Source organism: Lipotes vexillifer, unplaced genomic scaffold (assembly GCF_000442215.2).
Source record: "Lipotes vexillifer unplaced genomic scaffold, Lipotes_vexillifer_v1.1 scaffold558, whole genome shotgun sequence".
Taxonomy (NCBI): domain Eukaryota; kingdom Metazoa; phylum Chordata; class Mammalia; order Artiodactyla; family Lipotidae; genus Lipotes; species Lipotes vexillifer.
In genome coordinates this window covers 284,198-296,015 of record NW_006772769.1, presented here as the reverse complement: position 1 = coordinate 296,015, position 11,818 = coordinate 284,198, and the positions used below count along the sequence as shown (strand labels likewise).

General features: G+C 49.9%; 2 protein-coding genes across 4 annotated transcripts in view; one reads left to right on the top strand and one right to left on the bottom strand.

Moving 5' to 3' along the window:
- Window positions 1-462: 462 nt before the first annotated feature.
- On the bottom strand, window positions 463-2,988 carry TSSK4 (testis specific serine kinase 4). Of its 2 annotated transcripts, none has more exons than XM_007447884.1 (4): window positions 2,539-2,988; window positions 1,977-2,191; window positions 1,200-1,563; window positions 463-747 (listed from the first exon to the last, which is right to left on the bottom strand). In XM_007447884.1, the coding sequence occupies exons 1-4, from the start codon at window positions 2,758-2,760 to the stop codon at window positions 568-570; spliced, it is 981 nt and encodes a 326-aa protein (XP_007447946.1). In that variant the 5' UTR covers window positions 2,761-2,988; the 3' UTR covers window positions 463-567. The 2 variants fall into 2 exon arrangements, with proteins under 2 accessions (XP_007447946.1, XP_007447945.1); XM_007447883.1 differs by having other exon boundaries at window positions 568-747; window positions 1,200-1,599; window positions 2,539-2,760.
- A 4,864-nt stretch (window positions 2,989-7,852) lies between these two features.
- Window positions 7,853-11,818, top strand: part of TM9SF1 (transmembrane 9 superfamily member 1) — a 6,158-nt gene continuing 2,192 nt past the window's right edge. The window contains exons 1-4 of one of the 2 annotated variants that reach the window (XM_007447879.1): window positions 7,853-7,913; window positions 8,373-8,737; window positions 10,109-10,730; window positions 11,031-11,216. In XM_007447879.1, the coding sequence (XP_007447941.1) occupies window positions 7,853-7,913; window positions 8,373-8,737; window positions 10,109-10,730; window positions 11,031-11,216 (1,234 nt within the window). Of the gene's footprint in view, window positions 7,914-7,974; window positions 8,080-8,357; window positions 8,738-10,108; window positions 10,731-11,030; window positions 11,217-11,818 lie in introns of those variants that run through there. The other variant, XM_007447880.1, reaches the window with a different exon arrangement.

Here is an 11,818-nt window from a genome sequence, read left to right as displayed (position 1 = left end):
GGAGCAATGATGAGGGACCATGATTCACCAAGATTGTTTCAGTAGTGGGTAAGGTGGCATTTGGAGGAGGAAAGAACCAAGATATTACATACCTCCTGATACCCACGTCTAAAAGAACAAACAGTGCCGTCCCCTTGGACTGTAGACAGGCAGAGCTGTGACCAAACCGAGCAATCAGGGTAGAGCAACCTCTACCCCACTATTTGAACATTTAGAGTGCATAGAGATAGATAAAACTGAGCATGTACTCAGCCGGAATAATGAAGCTTCCCCAAAGCAGGTGTTCCTCTGAGCACGCCCAACCCACTCACCTATGAGCCACATATGCGCTACACTGTAAATTATAATGTTGACTTAACCAGTGTCAAGATGACTGGTTACAAGCTCTGGGCAGAAACACACTTCTCACCCTCAGCAGTGTTCCCTGCTAAGGTTCCCCTGAGGGAAGACTGTGACTCTAGCTGATGAAACTAAAACAGAATTAGATTTATTTTTGGTGGGAAAGATTTTTAGCCCAAGACCCTCCTGCTTTGCTCCTCTTTCAACCTCCTCCTCCTTCCGCTGTTTTCAGGTACTGATTTCCAAGGATTGGTGACGATTGGCGCTGGGGGGCTGGCACATGGCCTCAAGCAGCCTGATCTCATGGGTGGGTTGCTCAGGCTGGAACTTGAGCACCCAGGGATCCTTGATGATGTCCAGGATGGTGGCACGCTTGGTGGCTTGGCGTAGTGTCTGGAGGACCAGGTTCTAGGGCAGGGGAGAGAGAGGTCTTGGCTGAGCTGGCCCGCATTGTGCCACACAATGGGCAGCTGGACCTAAGAAAGTAGCAGGATAGCCCATCACACCACTCTGGTGAAAGGGAGTGTGGCCCTGACTTTACCCTTAAAAGCCTCCTGTCTGCTCAGAAAGCCAATACCTTGAGGGGAAGGAAAGGAAGGGTTCCTTGTGGGAAATCCTTGCAGAATCCCCTTCTGGCCTAAAGAGATAGGGACTAAAACCTGCTTATCACTCACATCCCAGGTGCAAGCCCAGAGGTTGGCCCTTTAAGCCCTACCCACTATTCTAGGGCAGGGCAGGGCAAGGGTGTGGAATGGCCCTGGTATCGGGGGGAGGCTTCCCTGGGGTTGGGAGGTCTAGGTTGAGTATTCCCTCTCTGCGGGTCACCCCTGAGGCCTCAGCCCTCCTGGGGGAGCCAGCACCTTGCACTCCTGGGAGATGGCATAGTCAGGTGGAAAAGTGACCTCCTTCTGAGTCTCTCTCAGCAGTTTCTTGAGATTGGTGTCATCGAAGGGCAGACGGGCAACCACCAGCGTGTAGAGGATGACGCCCATGCTCCAGGTGTCAGACAGGAAAGGGTTGTAGGGCAGGCCTAGCAAGACCTCCGGGCAGGCATAAGCAAAGCTGCCACAGTAGGTCTGGCTGAGGTGGCTAAAGCAGTTCCCTTGGTGGTAAGAAGGGCTACTCCACACAGACTGGCTAGAAGGCACCATCTTGGCGAAGCCAAAGTCCGTTATCTTCACGTTCTTCCGCTTGTCCAGCAACAGGTTCTCCAACTTTAAGTCCCTACCAGCAGCAGAAAGGCTGGGGGTCAGGAGAGGGCTTAGTGTTAGACTGGGAGCTGAAGGGCCAGGGGTCAAAGGCTAGAGATAAGGAAAGGCAAAGAGGGAGAGAGATGCCATTATGAGGACACAGGGCAGAGAGGAAGGAAAGTCATGGAGTTGTGAGCAGAGCCCAGAGGGAAGAGAGGATGGTACCTGAGGATCACTAGGAGCTCACCATCACTTTTCATAAAGTGCTCTGCTCACAGTGGGTACTTAACAAATGTTCTTGACCGGATGATTAAAATAAAGTGGATGAATAGGCCTAGATACTGAGGAGGGAGGTCAAGGGAAGAAAAAAGAGGGTAGAACATGGAAGACGTGCATAAAACCCCCTTGGGAGCCCAAAGGCCTCTGTCTGGGTGGCAGCGCCCTCACCGGTGCACGATGCCCTTGCTGTGCAGGTAGGCGATGCCCAGGGTCATCTGGGAGAACCACTTGCCAGCAAGGGGCTCAGAGCAGGCCCCATAGTGCTGGATCCACTCAAGGACGTCACCACCCTGAACCAGCTCCAGAATAATGTACACTCGGGATGTGGTTTCGATGGCCTGATAGAAGTTGATGAGATACTTGTGCCGCAGGACCTTCATTACCTGGCCCCAGGAGAGGGACCCATCAAACCCAGGCAGGGAGCACCCTGGCTGCGCTCCCAGCCTTCTCCTATTCTCCCACTGCTACTTGCCTAGAACTTTGCAACATAATCAAACCCCAGAGGGCTGGTGGCCTATGGACAAACCCTATGCTTTGCACTTTTTACCTCTTGAGGGTCTGGAGGTGAGGTGGAGAGAAGCTGAATTTACATCAAGTAATTTTCCTAGCTGCCTAGTGAGTCATTCAGTTGTGGTATAGGGGTTTCTGGCTCCACCCCCTCCTAACCATACCCCTTTTGAGAAGTCTTAAGCAGCTTGATACCAGCTCCCTCTTCTAGCCCCTTTCCAACCTGTATCTCACGGGGCAAGAACTTGTTAAGATAGTCCTCAGAGGCCTTCTTCTTTGAGATGATCTTGACAGCCACCATGACTTTCTGCTTTGTGTAGTAAGCCTCATACACCGTCCCATAGGAGCCATTGCCAATGACTTTGCCCACTTCGTAACCATATTCCTCCATGACAGAGCGGTAGGCTGAGGTAGATGGTGCTCCCAAGGTGTCTCCCTTCCCCATGGTGTTGGGCTTGCTGAGAGCAGGGAGCTTTGCTACTTAAAAGCCTCCTGTCTGCTCAGAAAGCCAACACCTTGAGCCTCTGAAGGCTAGGGTACCAAAGTGAAGTTAGTCTCCAAAAGCTTGCCTATGTAGTCATACAAGTCTGGGATGCTGGGCTCAGCTCTCCACTAGGAGCTTGGAGAGGGAAGAAGGGAAAAGCAGTTCTTTTTGTCTCCACTGGCTGTTGTTACTTCTTTCTCCTCTTGGTTACGGAACTTCCTAAGGTCCCATGTTCCGCACACATCATAATCCACCTTCTATCCACCACTGGCCACAAGGCTTGAGAAGGAAATGCAGTTTGGAACATATTCATTGCTGGAGGTACCTTTAAAATTTGGTGAGACTCGCTCTGTGGATCTGGTCCTTTCAACCAATCATGTTTATTGAGCACCTGCTATGTGCCAGGCAGTGTACGGAGTCCTGGGAGAAAATAACCAATAAGGTGAAGAAAGCCTCTGCTAGCGTTTATAATCCAGCATGAGAAACACCTGAGTGTCAGAATATCACAGAGAATCGCAAGGTATTGTAGAAGCGTGTTCTAAGGAACCTAACTTTAAAACGTATTCTTTTTTGGGGGTGGTGGTGGTGGCTTAAAATAACTTTTTTTTTTGAACAAATTGAGCTGGACTCAGTTGGGTAATTCAGCTGGTGGCATCATCTCAGCTGGGCTGGTTTGTTTCTGCGTATGATTTCATTATTCAGTAGAATAGCCCAAGCTCCCTCACACAGTTTGCACTGAATTTCAAGAGAAAAAAAAACAAGCTGCATGACCAATTGAGGCCTAGGCTCCAGAATCACAAAACATCACTTCCATACCTTTATATGCATAAAGATGGTTACAAAGATCACTCGGATTTATGAGGTGGGGATGGAGACTCCTCTTAACCTTGAAATGCATTCTTTTTTTTAAATATTTATTTTGGCTGCACTGGGTCTTAGTTGCGGCATGTGGGATCTTTAGTTGCGGCATGCATGTGGGCTCTAAGTTCCCTGACCAGGGATTGAACCCTGGCCCCCAGCATTGGGAGCGCAGAGTTCTACCCACCAGACCACCCGGGAAGTCCCCTTGAAATGCATTCTTATCTTGCCTTCCATGACCCTGAACTCTACAGTTTTCCTTCCATTTCTCAGGTTCCACTGGAGCCTCCCCCACCACCCACCCCTTAATCACACCCCGAGGGTTCTATTATAGGCCTTATTTCCTCAGACCTTTCCGTCCTCCCTAAGAATCTCATCGAGACCCCTCATTTCTTAACTCCAGCAAGCCTTCTGCTCCCCTCCCCTCATTGTGTTCACCCTGAAGTCGAGGGAGTAAATCTGATTTTATTCCCATAACAATTCAGTGCCTCCCCATTCTCCTTAAGATCGAATCCAGATTCTATTATGTGGCTTCAAATTTGACCCTGCTTACCTCTCAGAAATTTTGTTGTAACATACATGCAATGCTCCAGCCAAACAATTGCTTTTCCTTCATTGTTCCCTCTGTTCTGGCAAACTCTCTCCCTTCAGGACTTAGCTGATGATCTGTCTTAAGGAAGCCTTTACTGACTGTTCAGGCCCAAATTAGATGTTCCTCCCTCCTGGGTGCCCCCACAGCTCCAGTACTTTCTCTAATATGGTGTCTGTTTTTCTTGCTTGCATCTCCCACTAGGCTGTAAGGGAGGTCAGCTGATGAGAGAAGGGATATGAAGTCAAAGACTTGAGAAGAAAGGCTTGTGGAGAATGGGAGAGAGCTGATTTGGAAAATGAGCATTATTGGGCAGCACTGATGGCCCAAATGAGATTGGAAAACACAACTTATGGACACACAATTTTAACATATCACAGTGTTAAGATTATTTTAGCATTCTGGATATAGGTGCTTGAATATCAACAGACATATTGACCCAAGATTAAGGTTTCACTTAGCAGCTGCCGTGAAGGAATGGGAGAGAGGCATCAAGAACACAGGCAAGAATGTGGCTAAAATGATGGAATGCAGAATCTAAGCTGCTTGGGTTAGGAAGGCAAGCTAGAAAAAGGCCAAAGGACAGGGGGAGGGGTTGCAGGTCTCAGTGAAATGGAACAAGTTTGGTGGGAAAGACAGAGGACAAGAGGTTGTGTCAGAGGGGTTATATGGATTTAAGATGGGGGGAGGGGTGGCACACAGAGGAAATAACAAAGGAAGAATCAGAGTTATCTTCCATCTTCCAAAACAAAACAGAAACTCCAACATTATGCCATAGGCTACTGGTCAATTCCTATTTATTGACAGGCTGATCCTGCTGGCAGGGTGGTTCCAAAGTCCTGTTGGAAGCCAGATCTACATCCTCAGTCTATCAAGATGAACAACTGTCCAGGGCACACAGTGGTAAGGAGGCCCACCCAGCCCCGCCTATCTTCTGCTCCCCTGGATAGGCAGCTTGGTGGCACCTCTGTTCTCATCACGTGCAGCAGATAAACCAGTTCATTCAAGGAATGTGTATTAAGCTGCCTACTGTATACAAAAGCACTGCTAGGCTCTGAGGATACCAAGATGGATAAATTATAATCCTCCTGTGAGGAGTTAGCAATTAGCAAGGGAGACAGACACATAAGAAGTTAAAATAACAGTACGGTGAGATAAAGTTCTATAAACAAAGCCTGTAAGGCGATGTTAAGGGAAGGCTTTATAGAGAAGGTGGCATTTGCACTGTTCAAAAGAAGTCTCCAGGCAGGTTAAGTAGGGAATGGTAGATTGAACAGTCTAGGCAGAAGGAACTATATATGAAGCTTGCAAGCTTGAGAAAATATGACATTCAAGATTTCAATTTAAATACAGGATAGGGTTCCAGAGGGGAATGTACCTGGAGAAGTAATTTAAATGCAGGTCTGAGAGGCCTAATACGCCAAGCTTTTTTTGACTCTATCCTATGTACTCATGGTTAAATTTTGCTGTGCATCAAAGTCAGAGGTTGTTAAAAAATACTGATGCCCAGTCACCTCCTTCCCCAAGATCCTGATTTGGTGGAACCCAGGTATCTATGTTATTTTTTATAAATTTATTTATTTTTATTTTTGGCTGCGTTGGGTCTTTGTTGCTGTATGCTGGCTTTCTGTAGTTGCGGCGAGCGGGGGCTACTCTTTCTTGCAGTGTGTGGGCTTCTCACTGCGGTGGCTTCTCGTTGCAGAGCATAGGCTCTAGGCACGCGGGCTCTAGAGCGCAGGCTCAGTAGTTGTGGTGCACGGGCTTAGTTGCTCCGTGGCATGTGGGATCTTCCTGGACCAGGGCTTGAACTCATGTCCCCTGCATTGGCAGGCAGATTCTTAACCACTGTGGCACCAGGGAAGTCCCGGTATCTATGTTTGTAATCAGTTTCCAGCTGAATCTGATGCACACCAAGATTTGAGAACCACTGTTGCAAACTAGTGAATTTAATGAAAAGAAACAGACTCACAGATATAGGGAACAAACTAGTGGTTACCAGTGAGAAGGGGGAGGGGGCAATATAGGGGTGGAGGAGTGGGAGGTACAAACTATTGGGAGTAAGGTGGGCTCAAGGATGTATTGCACAACACGGGGAATATAGCCAATATTTTGTAATAACTGTAAATGGAAAGTTATGTTTAAAAATTTGTTAAAGAAAAGAACCACTGTTGCAGGAAATAGGACATCTTTAAGACTAAAGAAAGAAAAAATCCTTGCAGCAGCAGTATGGAAAATGGATCCAAGGGGAGAGATGACCAAGAGACTAGCAAGGTGGCTGTCATGATAATTTAGGTGAGGGGATGGGGCCTGAACCAAGGCAGCATGGAGGACAATTTGGAAGATAATTCGAGAGAAAAGCAGAGGAGGCTTGGTGGCACTGATCTTATGGGGGAGGCTGTTAATTGTGGAGGAGGCCCAGGTTGAGAGACCAGGGGGTTATCACTTAAAAAAGCCACTCTAAGTTACTTTTCTAATTACAAAATTAATTGATTGTCTAAAAAACTCAACCCCCTACTTCCTGGAACCTCACCTCCTCCTGCGGGGAGGAGGGCTGGGTCAGAGAGGGCAGAAGTGAGTAAATGAAGGGCTTTTCAAGCCAGAAACCGCTTGAGATTTTCCACTTTGTTTACGCGAGGAAAGGAAACCTTAAGTTGTTCCCAGGTGGCCAAAACGAAGTCATGGCCCCTGGGTCTGATCTCCAGAGGAATTTCCCTAATGGCAGATCCCTTGACAGGATAAACTTTTCCAGAATAATCTGCAATACAAAATTAAGAGATGCTCAAACACATGTACAGAGATAAATAAGCAAGCATGTCAAGGTTCTTTACCTGCAATTAACAACAAGCATCAGGCTGCCCAGTTCACGGGGTAAAAGAGCAAATACCCGATCTCTTTGCGTGCCTCCGCACCAAACCTGGCCCAGGCTTGCCTATCGTCGGACACGGGACGGTCGCTATACGGTCAGGGAGGCCTCAAGTACAGCCTCGGTAAGATATTTTTATTTACGGCATTTGGTTTTTGGCGAGAGGCCATTCAGGACGGATGGCAGAGCAGCAGTGAGGTGAGATCCGATTCTAGGACGCTCGTATGGGCTGTGTCCTCTGCTGTCCTACCACAGCGACGCCCAAAGCCTCACCCCCGCCCGGGTTGAGGACCTCGAACCGCCTCTCGGGGCTCGGCCTCAGCAGTCGGTGGCGAGTCCCATTGGTTCAGCCGGCAAGCGCTTCGGGCGTCCTCTAGGTGTGGGCGCGGCCGGACCCGCGGCAACGCTTATCCAAAAAGGGCGTTTGTGTCCTCGTAGCCAGGTCTCAACCGCAAACCCCACTGGAGAAACCTGGGAGCTTTGGAGCGGCCTCGGCCTGGGGGGGAGTGGCCCCCTCCAAGCTCCAGGAAAGGAGCTTTCCGCCGGGCTGAGGTCCCCTCGGGTGAAAGCGGAAGAGGGAAGACTGACGTGTCCTGAGCTGCCCTAAGGTCGCCGGGAGGGCCCCCCACCCCGCTCCTTGCCGGGCGACGGGCTAGCCCGAGACTCGCGGGGTCTCCAGAGCTGGGCCGGGCCTCCAGCCGTAGAAAGGTTCCCCAAGGGAGCACTGAAGTGAGCCGGGCGCGATGTTTTGCGGTGCGGCCGCAGCCGCTGCGATCAGGCACCGCGGCGGCCAGCCCCGTGGAAGTCGGTTGTCAAGTCCTCTCCAGGCCCCCCGCTAGCGCGCCGCTCTGGGGGAGACCCCGGCAGGAGCGCGAAGGCGGCTGCAGGGCAGCAGAGGCCGCTGGCGCCGCCTCGGCCTGCCCTTCCCGCGCGGAGAGCACCCCGGGGCTGCGGCGGGAAGGTGCCGGACGTGCGGGGCCGCGTGGCGTTGCCATGGAAACGGGCTGGGGCGCGCGGGGAGGTCCCGGGCAGGCGGGCTGCCGGAGGCGGGGACCCCAGGTTGGGAGGACTACATAGCAGAGGCGGAGGCCAGTGTCCGAGCTAGAGGGACATGGTGTGGTGTGGCGGTGGGGAGGTGGCCTCCTGAGGGAGGGTCGGAAAGGCCAAGGGGAGGAATTGGAGCCATTGGCTTCAGTTCAAAGAACCTGACCTGGGGAGTCATTCGATCCCTGGTTCCCATAACTGCAGGACTCCCCCAAACAGGTTCCGCTGCCTTAAGGATGACAGTCCTAGGCCACCCTGGAAGTTGGAGCTGCCGGTGGTTGCCACTCCTGCTGCTGCTGTTGCTGGGCACAGGTCGAGATCCAGGGGTGGAAGGTGTGACACACTACAAGGCCGGCGACCCCGTCATTCTGTATGTCAACAAAGTGGGACCTTACCATAACCCTCAGGAGACTTACCACTACTATCAGCTTCCAGTCTGCTGTCCTGAGAAGATACGCCACAAAAGCCTTAGCCTGGGTGAAGTGCTGGATGGGGACCGGATGGCTGAGTCTTTGTACGAGATCCGCTTTCGGGAGAATGTGGAGAAGAGAATTCTGTGCCACATGCAGCTCAGTTCTGCACAGGTCAGCCTCTCCACACTGACTAGAACTTAGCTCTCCCTCCCAGGACCTAATAACAGTGCCTTAGGTTTATGGTTTTCAAAGCACCTTTATGGAAATGATCTGATTTGATTCTAACTACAACCTCATGTGGCAGGCAGGGAGGGTAGTATTTATTATTTGCATTTGGTTGATGAAGAAACATACTTGCTCAGAAGTAACTTCTTCAAGACTACATGGATAGTGGATTGCAGAGTTGACATTAGAGCCCAGGGCTCCTGACTCGAAGCTTCTCTGTTGGTAATAAGGTCCCAACTATCACACCTACGTAGTCATTTGTTGCCATCCCTACCTCTTGGCTTTTTTAACTGGCTCCTTTACATGCTACCTAATTTTCCCTATCATGCTTTTTTCTTCAGCAGTTCTTATCTTAGGGCACTTTTCCTTAGTCTGCTGCAGACCTTCCTACACCCTCCTCTCCTCCTAGGTCTTCATCCTGTCGAGTCATACTTGCTCATTTCAGAGAATCCCAACATAATACTAGGGTCTACCCCGTGGTTCTCAACAGGGGGCTTTTGTCTCTCAAGAGACATCTGGCAATGTCTGGAGATTTTTTTTTTAATTAATTAATTTATTTATGTTTGGCTGTGTTGGGTCTTTGTTGCAGTGCACGGGCCTCTCATTGCGGTGGCTTCTCTTGTTGCGGAGCATGGGCTCTAGGTGCGCGGGCTTCAGTAGTTGTGGCACACGGGCTTAGTTGCTCCGCGGCATGTGGGATCTTCCCAGACCAGGGCTCGAACCCGTGTCCCCTGCATTGGCAGGCGGATTCTTAACCACTGCGCCACCAGGGACGTCCTCTGAAGATATTTTTGATTGTCACTACTGGGGAACGCTACTGACATCTAGTGAGAAGAAGCCAGGGACGGAGCATCTTACAATTCATAGGGCAGCCCCCTACAACAAAGCATTTTCCAGCTCAAAATGTCATTAGTGGGGCTGCCCTGGTGGCGCAGTGGTTGAGAATCCCCCTGCCAATGCAGGGGATACGGGTTTGAGCCCTGGTCCAGGAAGATCCCACAAGCCGCAGAGCAACTAAGCTCGTGTGCCACAACTACTGAGCCCACGGGCCACAACTACTGAAGCCCGTGCGCCTAGAGCCCATGCTCCACAAGAGAAGCCACCGCAATGAGAAGCCCACGCACCACAACGAAGAGTAGCCCCTGCTCTCCGCAACTAGAGAAAGCCTACGCGTAGCAACAAAGACCCAGTGCAGCCAAAGATAAATAAATAAAATAATTAATTAAAAAAAAACATATCATTAGTGCTGAAGTTGAAACCCTGCTCTAATACAATGCCTGGGGAGGCCTTGTCTGACTCCTAACTTGCTCTTTTTAGGTGGAACAGCTGCGCCAGGCCATTGAGGAACTATACTACTTTGAATTTGTGGTGGACGACTTGCCAATCCGTGGCTTTGTGGGCTACATGGAGGAGAGCGGCTTCCTGCCTCACAGCCACAAGATAGGACTCTGGACCCATTTGGACTTCCACCTAGAATTCCACGGAGATCGAATTATATTTGCCAATGTCTCAGTGCGGGACGTCAAGCCCCACAGTTTAGATGGGTTACGACCGGATGAGTTCCTAGGCCTCACCCACACCTACAGTGTGCGCTGGTCTGAGACTTCAGTCGAGCGTCGGAGTGACAGGCGCCGTGGTGATGATGGTGGTTTCTTTCCCCGAACACTGGAAATCCATTGGTTGTCCATCATTAATTCCATGGTGCTTGTGTTTTTACTGGTGGGTTTTGTGGCTGTCATTCTCATGCGTGTGCTTCGAAATGACCTGGCTCGGTACAACTTGGATGAAGAGACAACCTCTGGAGGTTCTGGTGATGACTTTGACCAAGGTGACAATGGCTGGAAAATTATCCATACAGATGTCTTCCGCTTCCCTCCATACCGTGGTCTGCTCTGTGCTGTGCTTGGTGTGGGTGCCCAGTTCCTGGCCCTTGGCACTGGTAAGGTGATAAAAATTAATTAGGGATTTCTCTCAAGGGGTAGAACTAAGTAGGTAGTTTGTTCAGAAAAAGATCTACAGATCTTCTCTTCTGTCCAAGGTGAGGGGCAGACCTAAGGGGTGGAATGGCTCTAGCAAGGATGTGTATATTCTGTTGTGGGTTTTCTGGACAACAGAACTGGGGGATATTGTTTTGATGGAAGCCCTGGGTCTGGGAGAAAGGGGGCTGGCTGATTTCTATGAAATTGCCAGAAGAGGGATAGGTGAGACCTAACACAGGCTTTCCACTACCATACTGCAGGCATTATTGTCATGGCGCTGCTGGGCATGTTCAATGTGCACCGTCACGGGGCTATTAACTCAGCAGCCATCTTGTTGTATGCCCTGACTTGCTGCATCTCTGGCTATGTGTCCAGCCACTTCTACCGGCAGATTGGAGGCGAGCGTTGGGTGTGGAACATCATTCTCACCACCAGTCTCTTCTCTGGTGAGGACTGCTCTTTCCGTGGTGGGCCAGTTTAGGAACTTAGAACACATCATGGAACCTGAGATAGAGTCAGAGTAGGGCTTTCAAGGGAATGAAAATAGGTAAAAGAAACGCTAAGGAAACCATTCAAAAGACAAAAAATGCATCTTTTTTTTTTTTGCATAGTTAAATATTAAGCCCTTGAAATGTTTTAGGCAACGTGATGAGCACTTGACATGCCTTCATCTCATTTAATTCTCACACTGACTTCATGAAGTAGGTGATATTGTCCCCATTTTACAGATGAGGAAATTGAACTTCAGGCTGGTTAGGTAACTTGCCTGAGATTGTACTCCTAAAAAGCAGAGAATCAGGTTTCAGACCTAGGCAGTCAAACTCTAGAGCCTGTATTCTCAACCATCACACTGAAATAACATTCTTGAATTTATCTTTTGAGACTCCCTTTTTTCCCCCCAAGTTGTTTTTTTTTTGGCCACGCTGCACAGCATGTGGGATCCCACTTACCTGATCAGGGATCGAACCTGCGCCCCCTGCATTGGAGGCACGGTGTCTTAACCACTGGACCAACAGGGAAGTCCATCCCCAAGCTTTTTTTTTTTTTT

Bases quoted from the DNA above. Each gene is read 5' to 3' on its own strand.
- TSSK4 (XM_007447883.1), bottom strand. From the start codon at position 2,760: ATGGGGAAGGGAGACACCTTGGGAGCACCATCTACCTCAGCCTACCGC. The intron at 2,192-2,538 runs GTTGGAAAGGGG...TCCTGGGGCCAG, and splicing joins TCTTGCCCCGTGAGATACAG to GTAATGAAGGTCCTGCGGCA. The intron at 1,600-1,976 runs GTGAGGGCGCTG...TCTAACACTAAG, and splicing joins AGCAAGGGCATCGTGCACCG to CCCTCTCCTGACCCCCAGCC.